Raw genomic sequence first — 22,500 nt, forward strand, 5'->3', positions numbered from 1 at the left:
ACAGGGAGCAAGAGACTGCAGTGGTGTGTGTGTATGTGTGTGTGTGTGTGTGCATGCGGGTGTGTGAGCGTGAGTGCTTGCGTGCATGTGTGTGTTGGACGACTGTATACGTGCAAGGTGCAGGATATCTTATGAGTTGATAACTCCACCAGGATAAGAATACCAGCCTATACAACAAAACATGGCAGCTTACATAAACATACATAAAATAGAGGTATCAGCAGGGGGTTAGAGTGGAGGGATACTTACAATTTTAAGCTTTTTCACAGCCTCCTCGCATACATGCATCCCTCTGGATTCCTCCACCTCCACCAGACCCAGGTACTACAGATAGAGATGGAGAGAGAGAGAGAGAGAGAGAGAGAGAGAGAGAGAGAGAGAGAGAGAGAGAGAAACAACGAGAGAGAGATGGAGAATGAGAGATACATTAAAACTCAGAGATGCAAAGGCTGTTATGAAGATTTATACAAACTGCATGAACACACAACTATGCCCAAGTACCCTATGCAATGTAGTTAATCTCCTCTGCATTCACATGATCCCAAAACAGTGTAAGTCAATCCATTCCAAAGTGAGCCACCAGACTGTGTCAGCTGCTAATAATGAGGATGAATGAGGGAGGATAGAGTCCTTTTACAGGATTAGATTTCCAGTCCCCCAGAGTTCCCTGTGGTGCGTCCTAGGCCCTTGGAGAGACAATTAGGTTGCCAGAATGTTTTTTTGTCAAATACAAACCCATTCCTCTGAGCCAAGCTAGCAGAGTGGAAAACATACCGAAAAAGTGCCTGAAATAGATTGTATACTATCTTTCCGCAGAGGCCTTTTGAAAGCATGAGTCACTTTATTTACCCCATTTAGAGTTATGTGTGGCTTAGTGAGTGTGTGACAGAGAAAATGAGAGAGATAGAGAGAGAGAGAGGAGGGGAGAGGGGAGGCGGGGGAGAGAGAGGGGGAAAGAGAGAGAGGCAATGTTCCATAAAAAATATTTCATCACTGAGCAGATTTTAGGTCTTCTGAGCGCAAACTTGAACAGTTGTGAAAATTCTGTGCAACTTTCGGTGTACGATTACTGTGAACGCCGAGGCTGTACTCGCCTTTCGTGCTATTGAAGGAAGTATTGCTGACTACAAATGATCTATAACTGGGCTATTAACTCACTAATTAGCAAAGGACATTAACAAAATGTGCACACGTGGCTACATGTAGCTCTCGCTTTCATCTCAAAACAAGTGTATCTACTCACGGCTGCTCATGCTGTAAAAACAGTCCAGCTCAAAGTGAATGGCACAGATCCATATATGGCAATGGTCTATTTGTATATAGGCCTACTGCAGCTCTGATTGGTTATGCTGCACCGGTCTGTGTAGAGTATGTGCTTGTCAATACCATAGAATCCTACTCCAATGCGATCTGCCTACAACAAAATCTCTTGTATAGTTAGTTTTGCATACTAAGTCTTACATAGTTCATTTTGTTTCGGTATGTGGCATTAAAAGTGGCTAATATTGTATTGATTCCATCACAATTCCCACAGTAAAGGGACATGCTGAGTGAAGTTAAATCTCGTGCTACTCCGCGCGTGCTGATATTTCTTCTGTGCAACCTGGGGAACTCCATGCCCACGTGCAATTTAGAGGGAACATTGGAGAGAGGGGGATAAAGATAGAAAGAAAGAGATGAAGAAAGAGAGAGAGACAGAGAAAGAGAGAGAGAGAGAGAGAGGCCGATACCCGCTAATGATCAAAATCTACAACCACCTAAAAGGAAGCGATTCCCAAACCTTCCATAACAAAGCCATCACCTACAGAGAGATGAACCTGGAGAAGAGCCCCCTAAGCAAGCTGGTCCTGGGGCTCTGTTCACAAACACAAACAGACCCCACAGAGCGCCAGGACAGCAACACAATTATACCCAACCAAATCATGAGAAAACAAAAAGATAATTATTTGACACATTGGAAAGAATTAACAAAAAAACTGAACAAACTAGAATGCTATTTGGCCCTAAACAGAGAGTACACAGTGGCAGAATACCTGACCACTGTGACTGACCCAAACTTAAGGAAAGCTTTGACTATGTACAGACTCAGTGAGCATAGCCTTGTATTGAGAAAGGCCACCGTAGGCAGACCTGGCTCTCAAGAGAAATGAGGTGGAAACTGAGCTGCACTTCCTAACCTCCTGCCAAATGTATGACCATATTAGAGACACATATTTCCCTCAGATTACAAAGATCCACAAAGAATTCGAAAACAAAACCGATTTTGATAAAGTCCCATATCTACTGGGTGAAATACCACAGTGTGCCATCACAGCAGAATGATTTGTGACCTGTTGCCACAAGAAAAGGGCAACCAGTGAAGAACAAACACCATTGTAAATACAACCTATATTTACGTTTATTTATTTTCCCTTTTGTACTTTAACCATTTGCACATTGTTACAACACTGTATATATACATAATATGACATTTGTAATGTCTTTATTCTTTTGGAACTTCTGTGACTATAATGTTTACTGTTCATTTGTATTGTTTATTTCACTTGTGTATATTATCTACTTCACTTGCTTAGGCAATGTTAACATATGTTTCCAATGCCAATAAAGCCCCTTGAATTTAATTGAATTGAGAGAGACACCTTGTGTAGCCTTTGGCCTGCCTCCAAACACTACTGCTAGGTGCTCCAAACAACTGCTACTCTGCTCTTGTAGCAAGACGGCCCCGACAGACACGCTCGCCTTGTTTCTAGCTCTATAAGGATTTCGCTGCACCTGCTATAACACCTGGAAATCTGTGTAAGCGACCAATAAACGTAAATTTTTATAGACCTTTTTAAAAGCTTTTTGACGAGGACCCCAAAGAACTTGCGGTGCGTTTGTAAACAACAGCTGTTCAGTTGCAGCTGTAAGCGAGCTATGCTAGCTAACTTAGTCTAGTTCAGGGGTAGATCTCGAGCTACCAGTAGCTACCAGCCCAGCCATGAGTAGCTTGCCAAGCAATTATGAAAGTACATGCATTCTTTCATTTGTTCCATTACAAACAGTCATAAACAAAAAACTCCCAACTATTATCCAATCAAACACACATTTACATTATGCCACCCTAGGTTTGCCACTATTGGCTTAAAAAGCCAAACATAAAATAATATCTGCCAATTAATTTCCAGCAATATTGCCCGACTGTCTGTTTTGTGTGAGCGTTTGTTTATCACTCCATGAAGCCAGATAGCGATGCTAATGATAACCGTCTTGTGGGTAGACAGAAAGACTTTCCCCAATAACCTCAATTAAATGTTAACTGCAAAGTAAGCTTGCCTCACATAACTATATCATGATTCGTTGTATCAATTGGGTGGGCGTTGTTTTTTAACTCCGCCATGACATGTGCTGCAGCAGTAGGCCTAACAACATCAACATTGCTAGACCGAGACCAAAGACAGTACAATGTGAAGATAAGTTAAATCTGCTTCTCTGATAAGACTCCCCGAACACACTTGGAGGTGATGTCATGGCGACATTGGGTAGCTAAACTCATGCGTAGAAACACCTAATCGGTTCTAACCATCATCGCACGCCGAACTGCACATGTGCAGGCCATCAAATTAAAGGCACTATTTCGATGTAAAGTCGTTTTTTGACCAAAATGAAAACGTGTCAGTTTGTCACTCACGAGGTTGGAGTAATAACATGTTCAACTACTTAAGATATTGGCTCGAATCTAGGATGTGCCTTTAGATTTCAAGAAAATTAACAAGTAAGGAAGACTTTTTCACTTCTCTCATTTACTTCTCAAACCCCAAACCCTGGTTGGATACCCCTGGTCTAGTTTCTCAAGTTTAAAGTTAGAATTACCATAGTATTTGCTGGTGGGAAGGTCCTGACGACCAGGTTTAAATATTTTTTTTTAAATTAATGTTTATAGATTTCCAAAAGAAGCATTGCAGCGGGCTGCATTGCATGCATGGATAGTAACGCTAGCAACAGGAGGATGTGGCGCCGGGATGATGTGTAGCACACTGGCAAGGTGTTTATCAAGTTAACTATCTATTCTAGGTAACGTCAGCTAGCTAGCTTCATGAGGAATGCTTTTCCAACAGTCTGAAGGAGTTCCCACATATGCTGAGCACTTGTTTGCTGCTTTTCCATCACTCTGTGGTCTAACTCATCCCAAACCATCTCAACTGGGTTGAGGTCAGGTGATTGTGGAGGCCAGGTCATCTGATGCAGCCCTCCATCATGCTCTTTCTTGGTCAAATAGCCCTTACACAGGCTGGTGGTGTTTTGGGTCATTGTCCTGTTGAAAAACAAATGATAGTCCCACTAAGCGCAAACCAGATGGGATGGCATATCGCTGCAGAATGCAGTGGTAGCCATGCTGGTTAAGGGTGCCTTGAATTCTAAATAAATCACCGACAGTGTCACCAGCAAAGAACCTGCACACCCTAGCACCTCCTGCTCCATGCTTCACAAAGAGAACCAAACATGCGGAGATCATCCATTCACCTACTCTGCGTCTCACAAAGACAAGGCAGTTGGAACCAATAATCTCACATTTGGACTCATCAGACCAAAGGACAGATTTCCACCAGTCTAATGTCCATTGCTCGTGTTTCTTGGCCCAAGCAAGTCTCTTCTTCTCATTGGGGTCCTTTAGTAGTGGTTTCTTTGCAGCAATTTGACCATGAAGGCCTGATACACACAGTCTCCTCCGAACAGTTGATGTTGAGATGTGTCTGTTACTTGAACTCTGTGAAGCATTTATTTGGGCTGCAATTTCTGAGGCTGGTAACTCTAATGAACTATTCCTCTGCAGCAGAGGTAACTCTGGATCTTCCTTTCCTGTGGCGGCCCTCATGAGAGCTAGTTTCATCATAGATCTTGATGGTTTTTGCGACTGCACTTGAAGAAACTTTAACAGTTCTTGAAATCTTCTGTATTGACTGACCCTCAAGCCTTAAAGTAATGATTGACTGTCGTTTCTTTTTGCTTATTTGAGCTTTTCTTGCCATAATATGTACTTGGTCTTTTACCAAATAGGGCTATCTTCTGTATACCACCCCTACCTTGTCACAACACAACTGATTGGCTCAAATGTAATAAGAAATAAATACATTCCACAAATTAACTTTTAACAAGGCATATGTGTTAATTGAAATGCATTCCAGGTGACTACCTCATGAAGCTGGTTGAGATAATGCCAAGAGTGTTCAAAGCTATCATCAAGGCAAAGGGTGGCTACACTGAAGAATCCCAAATATAAAATATATTTTGATTTGTTTAACACTTTTTTTGGTTACTACATGATTCCATATGTGTTATTTCATAGTTTTGATGTCTTCACTTTTATTCTACAATGTAGAAAATAGTAAAAATAAAGAAAAACCCTGGAATGAGTAGGTGTGTCCAAACTTTTGACTGTTACTGTATACTATTGGTTTACTGTTAGAATTGGTTGTAAGACTACAAAAATACTGTTAAAAATAACAATGCATGAACCTAGAACATGCAAGGCCAACCTTGCTGCTAGAGATCTAGCTACTGGGTGTGCAGGTTTCTGTTCCAGCCCTGCACTAACACCTGACATTCTGCTGATTATTTGTATTAGACACTATTCACTTAACTTTCTTCTTTGTATGATATGAAATAAAGTGTTGATTCTTTGAATGAAGTATAGTGTGTTTTTTGGTCATTGAACATTCCCTGTTTGTCTGTTTTATTTGGTTGTCACTCATTTTGTCTGATGATATCGCACAGATCTGAAGCTGATGTCCTTGATCATTGGCGTGGGTGTAACAATCCCTTTATGGCTGACCTAGGATGCAAACCCTGTCCACAACAGCACTTCATACCCACAAAGCAGCGTCCATTATCCTACCAAAACCATGTGACAACCAAATAAAACAGACAAACAGGAAAAGTTCAATGACCAAAAAATACACTGTACTTAATTCAAAGAATAAACACTTTATTTCATATCATACAAAGAACGCCTATGTACAGTAGATGGTTGGTGGGTTTAGACATCAATCTTACTCCAAAACAAGAGATGATTGAATAGTTAAATGAATAGCGTCTAACACAAATGATACTCAGAATGTCAGGGCTGTAATGAAGGTAGGCCTTAAGGATGACATGCACAGGACAGAGACATTACTAGCAAATATCACTATCATGAGGTAGCGCCGAAAGGAATATATTAAGGTTCACTTGATTTCATTTCAAAATACATGTTGCTTGAAATAAAGTTGCAATTTGTTTGCTTCATGCTATGTATCGTCCTGGTGTAATTATACGCAGTTCAAAATGATCCCCACAAAGTGTCACCACTAGCGTTTGTATTATAGTCTAGCAGCTAGTTTTACTACAAACCACTAGCTCGGTCTCATAACATGAGGTCGATAACACGTGCCTAGCACAAGCTAGCGGTTCGTTAAAACTACAGTATGTTTCTTAATTGAAACCTTATGGGCCATACACTTGGGTAAAATATAGTTTTGTTTTGAAGGAAGCAGATGAAGAGCTAGGAGAGACAGATTGGTGAGGGGGAGAGAGGCGTTGATAGTGGGGTAATGACTGCTGCTAGCTTTTCCTGCTGGAGATCTGAAGCACACCATCATGGGTCTTTTCCATTAGAAATGTTCCCTCCTCTCTATCCACCCCCCCTCTCTCTTCCAATCTCACTCACCCTCTCTATCGCTGCCCTCATCCCTCACTTCCCCCATCCCTCCTCCCCTGTGTCCCTCTTTCTCTGTCTCTTCTCTCTTACTGTTCCTCTCTCTACTACCCTAGAGCAGCACTCTGATAGTAGGAATCTACTCATCCACTATTCTGTTCTATACAGTTGCATATAAGGATCCATCCATCCTACGCATAGACTACAGCTGAGATTTTGGGGAACCAGAGTGGAATTACTAAGAGCGTGCTTATATACCACAATGCAGTGGGGCTGTCGTATAATGCTTAATTGGGGAGAAGGCAAATCACCTCAGACAAAGGAGTGGAAGAGAATCACGCAGCAGTTTCACCAGGGAGGAGGTAGAATTTATCTCTCCCCATCCACCCTTAGGCACTATTCACTATTGATCTCTCCCCATTCACTGGGCCCCCAGAAAGACTTAGAGACAGCTAAGTCTCATCACCAGAACTAGGATCATCATTACTGTCAGGTTCTGTTCTGTTCCACTGATCACACTGCCACGGGACTTAGGATAAGAGTAAAAGTAAAAGTCAGAACTAAGTTAGATCTAAGGCTAGAGTTAGGTGTGATTTTGTAAGACGAAATACAACTTCCTTCCCTGCTGTCCCAGATAGTATACCAATTTAATCATATACCTCAACATTTTGAACCAAAAGATTAAGAGTAATAATAGTTAGGCTGAGGTTTAGTTAAGAGTCAGTTTAAGACCAGGTCCCAGGACAGGGGTCTCAGTCTTACCCTCACGGGGAAGTTGCATTTGCCCTTGCGTACGGCCTCCTCGTCGGCCTGCCACTGGTGGGGTCTGCTGGCCTCCGGCACGTAGGTGGGCTTCTTCCTGCGTAGGCTCTGGCGCAGCTTATTCATCTCCGGGCTCTGGGGCTCCCTGTTGCTATGGAGACAGAGACACACAGGGGGGGCGAGGTCAGTATGTGTTAAGTGTGTGCTCGTGACAGCCATGGGGGTGAAACGACAGTGACAAGAAATGACACCTCTGCTCTGAAAGCGAGAGAGACAACTATGGTAGCCCAGAGGGGCAAACCCTTTTTTAAAGAAAGAAAGTGTTTGCCCCTATAGGCCACCATAGACAACACTGTAACTGAGATAAATTAACGATAGGTGTGTGAAAACGCTACTATCCTTTACAACCTAGCAATTTAATCCATGTTATCATCATTAAATATCTATACAGAGCTATATCTGTTAGATTTGTTTAATCACATTTCCATCAATGTTTAGGGTTACAGGTAGAGCAAGCCCACAAAGCCCAGACAGTCCTTTCATCCTGTGGGCTTTGAACATCGGAATTATTGCCGGATGTAAACACACACACACACACACACACACACACACACACACACACACACACACACACACACACACACACTTAATTAGGCCATTCAGCCTGAATACCTCATTTGCATTGGTAATTTCAACGTCTTCATAATGAAACATGATGACACTATCAAAACAAGTCCTGTTTAAAAATGCTAATGAGTCTTTTTTTTGTGGGAGTCAGTTTCTCGCTGTACGAAGTATGAAAACTGAACCAGAAAAAGAGAAACATCTCAGAATAACGCACGGCCCAGTTTAGCGGAACAGACATCCTCTCAAATGATCTTACCATCTTGGGCATCTCGGTGGTCTTGCCCCAAGCTTCGGCATTCTTTTCTCCTGGCTTTCACTAAGTATTTGTTTCGTGTGTGTGTTGAAGTCTTTCCAACAGTATGATCAGAAAGTATAATCAGCTGATCTAGATAAAGCTCTTCCAAAGCAATCTGTCAGCCCTGTAGAACTGTTCTCCTCCCGTAAACACACAGGCTAAGCTTTATATACTGACTCAAACACACTGTTATTAGATAAGCCTATGACACACACATTCACACACTCACCGCTTCCCATAAGCTCTGTCACCTTACGGGATGGGTAGCAGGTGTGAGGCATGACACGGCGGAAGTGAAAGTGTGTGTAAGGTTGGGTGTGTGTACAGGCACATTGGGATCTGTTTACGTGCTGCGTTTAAATGTGCCTGGTGTCGCTGGCATTGCCGGCATGCGGCCTCTGCCAAGAGCGGCAGGTCCCTCAGAGGCCAGGCGGCAGGGGTGTTTCTGAGCAGCATGCTGGCAGCGCGGCACCTGGCCGGCGCCCCCCACTGGAGCAGGTGCAGGGAGGGGGGGCGAGGGGCAGCTGGCGTCAGATGTCTCCCCAGGGAAGGAGCAGGGGAGTGGGCTTAGAGACATGGGGGGACCAGCCCAGGGAGGGGCCAGGACGCTGGGTGTTCTGCTCCAGTTTCAGGCCTGATCTAATCGACTTGCTATGAGGTCATGTGATCTAACGGCTGAGCTCCTGCCAAGGAGGCGGCAGAGGGACAGAGGGGATTAGAAGGAGAAGTATAGACGGAGAGAGAGTGAGAGAGATGAGTGTAAGAGAGGCTAAGAGAAGGAGGGAGAGAGAGAGATGAGTGTAAGAGAGGCTAAGAGAAGGAGGGAGAGAGAGAGATGAGTGTAAGAGAGGCTAAGAGAAGGAGGGAGAGAGAGAGATGAGTGTAAGAGAGGCTAAGAGAAGGAGGGAGAGAGAGAGATGAGTGTAAGAGAGGCTAAGAGAAGGAGGGAGAATGAGAGAGATGAGTGTAAGAGAGGCTAAGAGAAGGAGGGAGAATGAGAGAGATGAGTGTAAGAGAGGCTAAGAGAAGGAGGGAGAATGAGGGAGCGGGAGGGAAAGTGTAGCAAAAGGAGAGGAGAAGACGGGGGTGAGAGGGATGGGGGACTTTGAAATCTCAATCTCATCTGATTGAGGTCACAGTGTTGCTGCGTGCCTCTCTCTGCCAGGGTGTCAACCCCCTGCACTCAGCGCCCTGCCACTCACCCCAGTCAGCACAGACCCAGCATTCAGAGGATGGCACACTGGCACTGCCAGACCAAACTGCAGCCAGAGGGCAGTGAAGGAAACCTTGACAACATCCCTTAACCATTATTCTAACCTTAACCCCAAACCCCTAACCTAACCCTAACTTCTAACCCTTGCCACTTAGCCTAAAAGAGCCTTTTCATTGTGGGGACCGGCGAAGGATAGTAAAACAAAACACACACACACTGTATAGGCCCATGCCAAGTTACAACAAAGAACAAATAGTTGCACCTCGCCCAATATTTTCACTTAAAGACATTTTTTTATTTAACTAGGCAAGCCAGTTAAGAACAAATTCTTATTTTCGATGATAGCCTAGGAACAGTGGGTTAACTGCCTTGTTCAGGGGCAGAACGACAGATTTTTACCTTGTCAGCTCAGAGATTCGATCTTGCAACCTTTCGGTTACTAGTCCAACACTCTAACCACTAGTCTACCTGCCGCTCACATCTGGAGTACATTGTAACGGGAAAGTGTGTTTGGTCGGGGAATGACATGGCTTTTTGTCTTTCTTTTGTTTACCGTAGGCTGAAGTCATCCTCCCGTTTTGCCCCCTCCCTCACCCCGGTTCTCACTTCATGTCTCTCTCTTTGCCTTTCTCTCTCTGTCTATCTCTCCCCCTCTCTCTATGCCTCTCTCTCCCTCACACTGCCTCTCTCTCTCTCTCTCACACTGCCTCTCTCTCTCTCTCTCTCTCTCTCTCTCTCTCTCTCTCTCTCTCTCTCTCTCTCTCTCTCTCTCTCTCTCTCTCTCTCTCTCTCTCTCTCTCTCTCTCTCTCTCTCTCTCTCTCTCTCTCTGAGATTCACATTCACAACACTAATCAGGCAGGAAACATGTTTTTTAAACCCTACTAAAATATTGCACAGCACTGTTTAAGAAACCAATGTAAACCTTCCGCACAGCACTCCATGTTTGGCAACGGAGACTGAAACAACGACAAAATAAGAGTTATTACATTGGAGGGAGGAGTGTGTGTGTGTGTGATGAGTGCGCCCTTCAGCCAGAGCAGCACCATTAGAACAGCATACAGCTGGAGCCTGAGGACAGACTATCATTGCACCAATCACAGCCAATCAAAATAACCAGGAGGAGCCGCCACACAGCTGGCCAATAACACAGAGCCAACCCAGCTCGGCACACAAGAGTTAATGGAGACACACACACACACCTAACACACACCTAACACACACACACACACAGTACTTTCCCTCACCTATACCCGTCCTCACTCACAGACTCCTCCTCCCTAAAACCCACTCCCACTGTTTGGCTGGCAGACATAACCACAGGGTCGCTGGATTTGTCAGCATCCAATGCCAAGCCCAACCCTCCCCGCATCTTAATGTGTATTGTCTTGTACAGTGTAAGGCACTGTGGGCTTCCGATATACATTCAAAGCCAATAAATAGTATTACTGTTATTCATTGTCGTCCTTATCAACACAAAACAGCAGCTATTAATGTCCGTTTACCAGCCGCAGGGACGCAGGGACTACCCTCTCTCCCCCTCAGATACCCATAACTCTCTCTCGCTCTCTCCATCTCCTCTATCTCTCTCTCTCATCCATGTCCTCACACTCCTCCTCCTTTCTCCTGTGTCTGTGTCTGAGGCTGCAGGAGGGAGATGCAGCAGTGGCCTGTCCCTTTAAGAGTGCCTCCCTGAGGGTTGATCCTGCTCCATGGGAGGGAGGGAGGGAGGGAGGGAGGGAGGGAGGGAGGGAGGGAGGGAGAGAGGGAGAGAGAGAGAGGGAGAGAGAGAGAGAGAGAGAGAGAGAAGCTGCAGCTGTGAAAGTCCTCTCCCACTGTGTGTCCCTTCCCAGCATTACCGTGAGCTGTCCAGACACACAGCTAGTAGGGCACCCCGTATGACAGTCTCCACATGCAACATGGGACTGGGCTGGCTTAGGGGGTGGGTATTAGTGTGTGACGGTGTGCATAAACAACCTGTTTCTCTCTCTCTCTCCCTCTCTCTGAATGTCTCCCTTTCTCTCTGTGCATCTATCATACAAACCATGGCGTGTTGAATACCTCTGTTTTTATACCCTTTTCTAAGGTTTTCTCTCCTTTGTGATTTAATCAACCTTCTTCCTCCCTCTATCTCTGTCAGTGACCTATATTCCTCCTCTGCATCTCTCCATCTCCTCCTCCTCCCTTCACCTTGCTCTAGCCACAGATATACAAGCCTGGAATCAGAGCACTAGATTACAGCTACATGAGCTTTCTTTTCTCTCTCAGTCACAGTGCACATAAACCTCTGCGATATTAACAACAGGAATCAGAGAAGTAGAGCAGGCAGTAGGGAGTGTGTGTGTGTGTGTGTGTGTGTGTGTGTGTGTGTGTGTGTGTGTGTGTGTGTGTGTGTGTGTGTGTGTGTGTGTGTGTGTGTGTGTGTGTGTGTGTGTGTGTGTGTGTGTGTGTGTGTGTGTGTGTGTGTGTGTGTGTATGCGAGCCTGTGTCAGAGAATATAAAGTGAAAAGATATAAAAACAAGGCCATGTGTGTGTGTGTGTGTGTGTGTGTCTGTGTGTGTATTAGTGGGTGGAGGTAAACGATGGGAAACATATGGAGAAAGAGAGAAAGAGAATTGTGAGAGAGAGAGGGGGAGTGGGAGGATAGGGAACAGAAACAAAGAGAGACAGATAGTGGTGAAACACAGCCAAGTACAACTACGATGGACTATAGCGTAGTAAAACATCAGTAAAACATCAGAGTTGGGCCACCACACATACAGCATTGAGGCCACTCAATAGTGGAACATCAGAGTACACACACACACCCGCACACACACACACACACAGATAGTGAATTTAGAGATAAACCATCCTAAATTAATTCGAGAGGGCCCCTACTTTCAATTTGACTATGGAAAAAATGTATGTCTGATCTAGCCTGTGGAAACAATTTGAGACAAAACCACTCCACATGCTCACTACGTTTGCAGAACATTGGACTAGTTCGTTCTGGTAGTACTATAGATGAACAACGGAGTTTCACATTCACACAGCCTTCAGAGAGAGAAATATAGTTCTCTCTTAATATAAGTATTATGGTCTCCCACAGTTAGAAAAGCCTGACTGCGGGGCAGGGAGCAGCGAAAACGTTTATCAAAGCTAATGGGAAATAGACCAACTAGCCGTCGTCAGGGGTAAGCCGCTGCCACACTGTGACAGACAGCTAACGATTAGATTCTACCGGAGATCAGGGAGCGTTGCGGGAACGTTCCCCAGCCATGTCAAAAAGAGAGTGGTGAGGAATGGTGAGTAGTGAGGAAAAAAACTTCCAATGTATAAAAACAGGAAGCATCTTTATGATGTCACCTCCATTCTATTTTCTCGGCTCATCTGCCTTTCTCTGTGTATTTGATGTGGAGAAAGACATTTTATTAAAAGACGCACACAAATGCACCTTCACATACACACACTCACATGAACAGTCTTACACACACACACACACACACACACACACACACACACACACACACACACACACACACACACACACACACACACACACACACACACACACACACACACACACACTGTGCAGCCTTAGGATGAACCAATTTTCGGGACCTCTCAGACACCAAATGTAAATAGTGAGCGATATTTATATAATGAATATGAACTTGGAGGGCAAAAATGATTAAACATTAAAGCACTGAACCTCTCACGAAAGGCTTCAATCATACAAAAACTATAGTTAAATCTGAACTGGTTCTCCAGCAGATTAGTAAGAATGGCTCACTCCGTGTTCAAGAATGGCCTTTTTCCCTTTATTCAGATTACAGCCTCTCCCTTTCGGTTGTTTGAAAATGAAATAATCTCCAAAATATTGCTATTTTTAAAACAAACAATAGAAAGTTGGTTGCAATTGCAGTTTAATCCACCAGAAAAGACAGAACAAATATTATGGTTAAACTCAAACATACTAACCGATAAAAAAACATTATCTTTAAAAAAATAAAAAATGTAAATTCATAAATAGGACTGGTGGAGTTACAGTGAGGGAAAAAATATTTGATCCCCTGCTGATTTTGTACGTTTGCCCACTGACAAAAATAACCAGCCTATAATTTTAATGGTAGGTTTAGTTGAACAGTGAGAGACAGAATATCAACCAAAAAATCTAGAAAAACGCATGTCAAAAACTTTATAAAATGATTTGCATTTTAATGAGGGAAATAAGTATTTGACCCCTCTGCAAAACATGATTTAGTACTTGGTGGCAAAACCCTTGTTGGCAATCACAGAGGTCAGACGTTTCTTGTAGTTGGCCACCAGGTTTGCACACATCTCAGGAGGGATTTTGTCCCACTCCTCTTTGCAGATCTTCTCCAAGTCATTAAGGTTTCGAGGCTGACATTTGGCAACTCGAACCTTCAGCTCCCTCCACAGATTTTCTATGGGATTAAGGTCTGGAGACTGGCTAGCATAATGTTTCCACCTCCATGTTTGACGGTGGAGATGGTGTTCTTGGGGTCATAGGCAGCATTCCTCCTCCTCCAAACATGGCGAGTTGAGTTGATGCCAAAGAGCTCCATTTTGGTCTCATCTGACCACAACACTTTCACCCAGTTGTCCACTGAATCATTCAGATGTTCATTGGCAAACTTCAGATGGGCATGTATATGTGCTTTCTTGAGCAGGGGGACCTTGCGGGCGCTGCAGGATTTCAGTCCTTCACGGCGTAGTGTGTTACCAATTGTTTTCTTGGTGACTATGGTCCCAGCTGCCTTGAGATCATTGGCAAGATCCTCCCGTGTAGTTCTGGGCTGATTCCTCACCATTCTCATGATCATTGCAACTCCACGAGGTGAGATCTAGCATGGAGCCCCAGGCCGAGGGAGATTGACAGTTCTTTTGTGTTTCTTCCATTTGCGAATAATCGCACCAACTGTTCTGCCTGCGGCTATGGAACCCTGACCTGTTCACCGGACGTGCTTGTTGCACCCTCGACAACTACTAAGATTATTATTATTTGACCATGCTGGTCATTTATGAACATTTTAACATTTTAACATCTTGACCATGTTCTGTTATAATATCCACCCTGCACAGCCAGAAGAGGACTGACCACCCCTCATAGCCTGGTTCCTCTCTAGGTTTCTTCCTAGGTTTTTGGCCTTTCTAGGGAGTTTTTCCTGGGGAGTTTTTCCTAGCCACCGTGCTTCTTTCACATGCTTTGCTTGCTGTTTGGGGTTTTAGGCTGGGTTTCTGTACAGCACTTTGAGATATCAGCTGATGTACGAAGGGCTATATAAAAATAAATTTGATTTGATTTGATTTGATTTGTCACATTCTCACCAAGCTGCTTGGCGATGGTCTTGTAGCCCATTCCAGCCTTGTGTAGGTCTACAACCTTGTCCCTGACATCCTTGGAGAGCTCTTTGGTGGAGAGTTTGGAATCTGATTGATTGATTGCTTCTGTGGACAAATGTCTTTTATACAGGTAACAAGCTGAGATTAGGAGCACTCCCTTTAAGAGTGTGCTCCTAATCTCAACTCATTACCTATATAAAAGACACCTGGGAGCCAGAAATCTTTCTGATTGAGAGGGGGCCAAATACTTATTTCCCTCATTAAAATGCAAATCAATTTATAACATTTTTGACATGCGTTTTTCTGGATGTTTTAGTTTTTATTCTGTCTCTCACTGTTCAAATAAACCTACCATTAAAATGATAGACTGATCATTTCTTTGTCAGTGGGCAAACGTACAAAATCAGCAGGGGATCAAATACTTTTTTCCCTCACTGTATGTTACACATGCAGTTAACAAAAATACATGGAAATGTCTGCTCTATCCAAAAGTACAACCAACTGACTGCAGCATTACCGCAAATATGTAGGAGGCAAGTGGATAGGGGAGAAGGTAATGAACTTGTCTGTTGGCCCTGCATTAAAGACCAAAATTGGCTAAAGAAAATTGTGACAAATAAAAAAGTTTCATTTAAGGACCAAATTGACAGCTGCGCCATACAGGTTCCAAATTAGTTTGGAGTAGATTTTCAATGTACCGATTCCATGACACATGGTTTATGAACTGATATACAAAACGACGCCGGATTCAAAACTTAGTCATTTTTTACATTTTTGCAACCAATAGAATGTTCTATATGTGGGGGATACAACCATCCCAGCTCTGCAGATTTTGCCGTGAAGAGACAGAATCATTAGATCACTTGCTTTGGTACTGCCCATATGTAGCTTGTTTCTGGTCACAGGTTCAGGAATGACAGAAACATTGCACCATGTATTTGGAGCTAACTCTGCAGATAGCACTGCTGGGTGATCTGAAAAGTCATAGTCAATCAATCAATAATACTCTTAGCAAAGGTATTTATCTTTCATTTACAATCTCTAGAAACTATGAGAATAGAAAGGTTCCGAACTTTTGTGAAACATCACAGCACAGCAGAAAAATATATGGCAGCTAGAAATCAAACCTGGATGGTGCTCAGAGATCGGTGGGAGGGGTTGAGGGCAATGTTTCGCAATCTTCCCTCTCATTTTTTTGTCACTGAGAACATTTCAGGTCTGCTGAGCACAAACTTGAACGTTGTGAAAATTAGTTTACTGTGAATACTGAGGCTGTACCCACTTTAAGTTACAGTTTTAACAGTGGCCAAGTAGGCTACTGTGGCTATTTGAACATGATTTAAGCCTAGCAGAGTGGCCTACCATCAAAAACAACGGAGAAAATTCATCCCATAACATTTTAACATGGAAATATCTGTTCTATCATTCAGCCTATAGCAGCAGCCAATGTGTGGTGTTCTATGTAGACCTAGATTCCATAAGACTTTAGAAAAAAACATGCAGGGCTTGACATTAACCTGTTTATCCACTTGTCCTTCAGACAAGGAGGTTACTGAACATGTTGTTGTGTTGTTTGATGCAAGATACCACTTTACAAAATAAAATGCATTATTATTCTCATACCATTATTACAGGCAATCAGACAAATTATGCTACCCTTTGCCTATTGGCTATTTAGCTTATTGGCATCGGCTAATGGGGATCCTAATAAATCAAATCAAATCAAAATTATTCAAGCCTGTCTCAAAATACAACACTGCCACTTTAAGACAACAAAAGCTCTTTACCTGACTCACTTTTCAAAGATGTCTAGAAATGTACCCGTTTTGTGCTCTTGTAGGATGCAATCACTCCACTATTGCTGACTACAAATTATCTATAACTGGGCTAATAACTGACTAACTAGCAAAGGATATGAACACGTGGCTACATGCAGCTCTCACCTTGATCTCAAAACAAGCGCATCTACTCAACCATTCATGCTGTAAACACAGTCCAGTTCAAAGTGAACGGCACAGATCCATATATGACAATGGTCTATTTGCATATAGGCCTCCTGCAGCTCTGATTGATTATGCCGCACCGGTCTGTGTAGAGTATGGGCTGAGTCGTGCGTGTCAATGCGATAGAATCGTACTCCGATGCGTTCTGCCTACAACAATATCGCTTGCATAGTTTGTTTTGTTTTGTTATGTTACATTGAAAGTGGCTAATATTTCGTTGATTTCATCACAATTGCCACAGTAGAGGGAAACGTTGATAGTGTTAACAGGGAAACTCTAGAACAGTGGCCACCAACCTTTTCTGAGTCAAGATCTCTTTCTGAGTTTCTAATGGTTTTGCAGTAAGCTATACATTATCACCGCATATTGGCTTCGCTTGAATTGCCCTGCCAATGCATTGATGATCGGGCCATTTTTGTCAATTTAAAAGAAAATATTTGAGGTAGGGATATGATCACACCGGTAATAGATCCGTTGTTGTATTACTTGTGAGGCACAGCTGCGTGAGAATACATTTAAATCATTTGTTTTTATTTTTATTTTACAGAGCAGACGGTGCCTGCATCTGTTGGTCAGTCTCAGCGGAGGGAGAGAGCAGTAGACTGACGGTCTGCCTCTCAACATCCCTCCACTCTCCCTTTCATCCAATGGGCACTGTCTTCCAGCTGATGGCGAAACTCGAGTCGCACCGCATTATTTCTGCCTCGTGCACAAATTCATGTTGTTACTCCTATGAACAGAGAAAGTGAAATAATCCTCTATATTAAAAAAGACTCAAGCCGCTAATAATAACAACAACGCAAGCTGATAGATACATTTTCCTACCCCCTGTATATAGCCTCCTTATTGATATTTTATTGTGTTCTTTTTTTATTTCTTTTTTTACTTTAGTTTATATAGTCAATATTTTCTTAACACTTATTTTTCTTAAAACTGCATTGTTGGTTAAGGGCTTGTAAGTATGCATTGCACAGTAAGGTTTACACCTGTTGTATTCAGCATTTCACAGTAAGGTCTACACCTGTTGTATTCGGCGCATGTGACAAATAAGATTTGATTTGAATAATGCCAACAGCCTGAGACGAATAAAAACAAATAGTATCATCAGGCTTTATCGTTTGTTTTTTTTACAGAAATGTTTGGCGATCGACTCGGAATGCCTTGGAGATCGACCAGTAGATCGCTATCGACTGCTCTAGAAAGTTGAGTGAAGTTCAATCTCGTAGTTCTCTCTGTGGGCTGAGATTTCTTCTGCGAGGCAGTCCCGGGGGAGGTGCGTGGTAGTCCCACGCAGCTTAGAGGGAACATTGGTTGAGGGTAGCTGAAAGCTGGGACTAAAAACAAACAAAAGAAAAATAATGTGAATTATACTGTCCGGGAAATGTATGTAGTATGTATAAGCTGGAAGTGGAAGCATTGTTGTATTGTTATCCATTAGTTTACTCCAATTAGGGGAGGGGTGGCAGGGTAAGGGGAAAATGATAAAGAAGGGTAGGGTTGGAATACAGAAGATAGCCCTATTTGGTAAAAGACGAAGTCCATATTATGGCAAAAACAGCTCAAATAAGCAAAGAGAAATGACAGTCCATCATTACTTTACAACATGAAGGTCAGTCACAATGGAAAATGTCATTAACTTTTAAAGTTTCTTCAAGTGCAGTTGCAAAAACCATCAAGCTCTATGATGAAACTGGCTCTCATGACACCCACCACAAGAAAGGAAGACCCAGAGTTACCTCTGCTGCAGAGGATAAGTTCATTAGAGTTACCAGCCTCAGAAATTGCAGCCCAATAAATGCTTCACAGAGTTCAAGTAACAGACACATCTCAACATCAACTGTTCAGAGGAGACGGTGTGAAGCAGGCCTTCATGGTCAAATTGCTGCAAAGAAACCACAACTAAAGGACACCAATAAGAAGAGACTTGCTTGGGTCAAGAAACACGAGTAATGGACATTAGACCGGTCGAAATCTGTCCTTTGGTCCAAATTTGAGATTTTTGGTTACAAACTAGGTGAACAGATGATATCCGCATGTGTGGTTCCCACCGTGAAGCATGGAGGAGGTGTGATGGTGTGGGGGTGCTTTGCTGGTGACACTGTCCGTGATTTACTTAGAATTCAATGCACACTTTACCAGCATGGCTACCACAGCATTCTGCAGCGATATGCCATCCCATCTGGTTTGCGCTTAGTGGGGCAATCATTTGTTTTTCAACAATGACCCAACACACCTCCAGGCTGAATAAGGGCTATTTGACCAAGAAGGAGAGTGATGGAGTGCTGCATCAGATGACCTGGCCTCTACAATCACCCAACGTCAACCCAACTGAGATGGTTTGGGATGAGTTCGACCGCAGAGTGAAGTAAAAGCATCGGATAAGTGCTCAGCATATGTGGGAACTCCTTCAAGACTGTTGGAAAAGCATTCCAGGTGAAGCTGGTTGAGAAAATGCCAAGAGTGTGCAAAGCTGTCATCAAGGCAAAGGGTGGCTACTTTGAAGAATCTAAAATCTAAAATATATTTGATTTGTTTAACACTTTTTTGGTTACTGCATGATTCCACATGTGTTCTTGCATAGTTTTGATGTCTTCACTATTATTCTACAATGTAGAAAATAGTAAAAATAAAGACAAACCCTTGAATGAGTAGATGTGTCCAAACTTTTGACTGGTACTGTATATTTACACAAATATATATATATATATATATATGACCCTAAACTTTTGAACGGTAGTGTGTATATATATATATATATATATATATATATATATATATATATATATATATATATATATATACACATATATATATATATAATATATATATATATATATATATATATATATATATTATATATATATATATATACACATATATATATACACACACTACCGTTCAAAAGTTTGGGGTCATAAATATATATATATATATATATATTTGTGTAAATATACAGTACCAGTCAAAAGTTTGGACACACCTACTCATTCAAGGGTTTGTCTTTATTTTTACTATTTTCTACATTGTCACTTAGAAATGTCCTTGTTTTTGAAAGAAAAGTACATTTTTTGTCCAGCTTAACCGTATGGTACGTAAGAAGTGCCCATCAAGCCAATCCAACTTGTGGGAGGTGTTTCAGGAAGCAATGGGTGAAATCTCTTCAGATTACCTCAACAAATTGACAACTAGAATGCCAAAGTTCGGCATTCTGTAATCACTGCAAATGGAGGATTCTTTGACAAAAGCAAAGTTTGAAGGACACAATAATTATTTAAATAAAAAATCATTATTTATAACCTCGTCAACTTCTTGACTATATTTCCTATTCATTTTGCAACTCATTTCATGTATGTTTTCATGGAAAACAAGGACATTTCTAAGTAACCCCAAACTTTTGAACGGTAGTGTGTATGGGGGTTTGGAAATGATGCAGACAAAAACATGTAATACTGAGAGACCCAGAGCAAGAAACTTCGGCTCGTCCCCACGACAACCGGCTGTTTCCACTCCCCCTCTCTCCATCCCACATATCCTACCCCCCCCCCCCCCCCCCCCCCTCTTCTCTGTGTGTGTCTGGTTGTGGAAACGAGGGAGCGGAACCAAGCCCACATAAATGGGGGCAGCAGTGTTTTGACTACTGTCTGACCCTGGGAGAAGAGGTCGGTCCCACTTCATTCCAGTGAAACGCAACTCTGGTGTCAGCGGCCCTTCCTGCTGATGTCACATTAGCCATAGATCATTTGATACAGAGAAACCTCTGAGGAGAGGACAAGACAGAACTGTATAGGAACACTGCTAATACATCATCATCTGTAGTCTGTACTGGCAACACTCACAAATTCAACAGTAATGCTCTGGTGATTACAGTACAGTATGAAGGCCCTTGTACTGGAATGGGATGGTTATGCATATTACAATGAGCGTGGGCTGTGTGCTGGTGTGTGCGCGTGTGTGGGTGCATGCGTGTGCGTGTGTGAAAGCTAATGTGGAGAGACAGCTGGAACAGAGGCTGTCATGTGTAGAGGCAGTCTTCAGCCTGACGTACTGACACTGTCTCTAACCAGCACTGACTTCCTGTCTGCCTGCCTGTCTGCCTGTCTGCCTGGGACGGTCTCCTCTCTACCCTCCATCACCCCTGTTCATCCACAGTTCACCAGCCCTGGGTCCTATTCATTTCACACCAAAGAGAAGAACACAGGATGAAACAGGGAGGGAATACCTGAACTTGTACAATAAGAAATGCTAATTTCCATTTTCCGTAAATAAAATGGTTACGTGTCCTTATGAATATAACCCAGCTCTCTCCACCACTGTCACTATGCTAGCGACTGCCTGTAGTACCCCCATCCATCACATAGCACCACTCTCTCACCCATCATTGTGTAACTAAACATTGCAAGTCGAGGGCCAGTAGGAGGCACCCTTTCCTCTCGTCTAAAGAAAATATCCAAATGACCCAGGGCGGTGATTGGGGACATTGCCCTCTTGCCGTCTTTCGGGTGGGACATTAAAAAGGTGTCCTGACTCTGTCGCCACTAAAGATCCCATGGCACTTATCATAAGAGTAGGGGTGTTAACCCTGGTGTCCTGGCTAAATTCCCAATCTGGCCCTCATACCATCACAGTCACCAAATCGTTAAAAATAAATAATAATAATCTCCTCAATCCCCACTATACATCATTCCACCTTCACACTTACTCTATAGCACCTCTCTCTCTGTCCCTGTCTCTCTCTCCATCCCCTCTCATAGTTCTTCCAGCAGACACTCTCTCTCATTCCACATCTACATTCATGTCAGTTAGGCCATGCCGTAATTCAGTCACCCTCCAACACGGTAATATGAACCATGCATGCCTTGCGTAGGCTGTGATGGCAGTGTGGGCGACAAGCAGGACTGTGGACTCTGATGTGAGGTAGGTTATACTGAAATACAGTGCATTCGGAAAGTATTCAGACCCATTCCCTTTTTCCACATTTTGTTACGTTACAGCCTTATTCTAAAATGGATTTAAATTATATTTATTCTTTATAAATCTACACACAGTACCCCATAATGACAAAGTAATAACAGGTTTTCATACATTTTGGCGAACGTATAAAAAATTAAAAAATTAAAATACCTTATTTTCATAAGTATTCAGACCCTTTGCTATGAGACTCAAAATTGAGCTCAGGTGCATACTGTTTCCATTGATCATCCTTGAGATGTTTCTACAACTTCATTGGAGTCCACCTGTGGTAAATTCAATTGATTGGACATGATTTGGAAAGGCACACAGTTGACAATGCATGTCAGAGCAAAAACCAAGCCATTAGGTCGAAGGAATTGTCTGTACTGCTCCGAGAAAGGATTGTGCTGAGGCGGAGATCTGGGGAAGGGTACCAAAACATTTCTGCAGCATGAAGGTCCCCAAGAACACAATGGCCTCCATCATTCTTAAATAGAAGAAGTTTGGAACCACCAAGACTCTACCTAGAGCTGGCTGCCCGGCCATACTGAGCAATCGGGGGTAGAAGGGCCTTGGTCAGGAAGGTGACCAAGAACCTGATGGTCACTCCAACAGAGCTACAGAGTTCC

At 43.0% G+C, this 22,500-nt stretch overlaps 1 protein-coding gene across 2 annotated transcripts in view; it reads right to left on the reverse strand.

Moving 5' to 3' along the window:
• LOC106612624 (numb-like protein) overlaps positions 1–22,500 on the reverse strand; it is a 76,390-nt gene that overhangs the window by 14,933 nt on the left and 38,957 nt on the right. For both annotated transcript variants that reach the window (XM_014213963.3, XM_014213961.3), the window contains exons 2-3: positions 7,436–7,586; positions 250–324 (exon numbers count right to left, since the gene is read on the reverse strand). In XM_014213963.3, coding sequence (XP_014069438.1) covers positions 250–324; positions 7,436–7,561 — 201 coding nt within the window. In that variant the 5' untranslated portion in view covers positions 7,562–7,586. The remainder of the gene's footprint in view (positions 1–249; positions 325–7,435; positions 7,587–22,500) is intronic.

This window comes from Salmo salar, chromosome 09 (assembly GCF_965601325.2).
Source record: "Salmo salar chromosome 09, fSalSal1, whole genome shotgun sequence".
Lineage (NCBI taxonomy): Eukaryota > Metazoa > Chordata > Actinopteri > Salmoniformes > Salmonidae > Salmo > Salmo salar.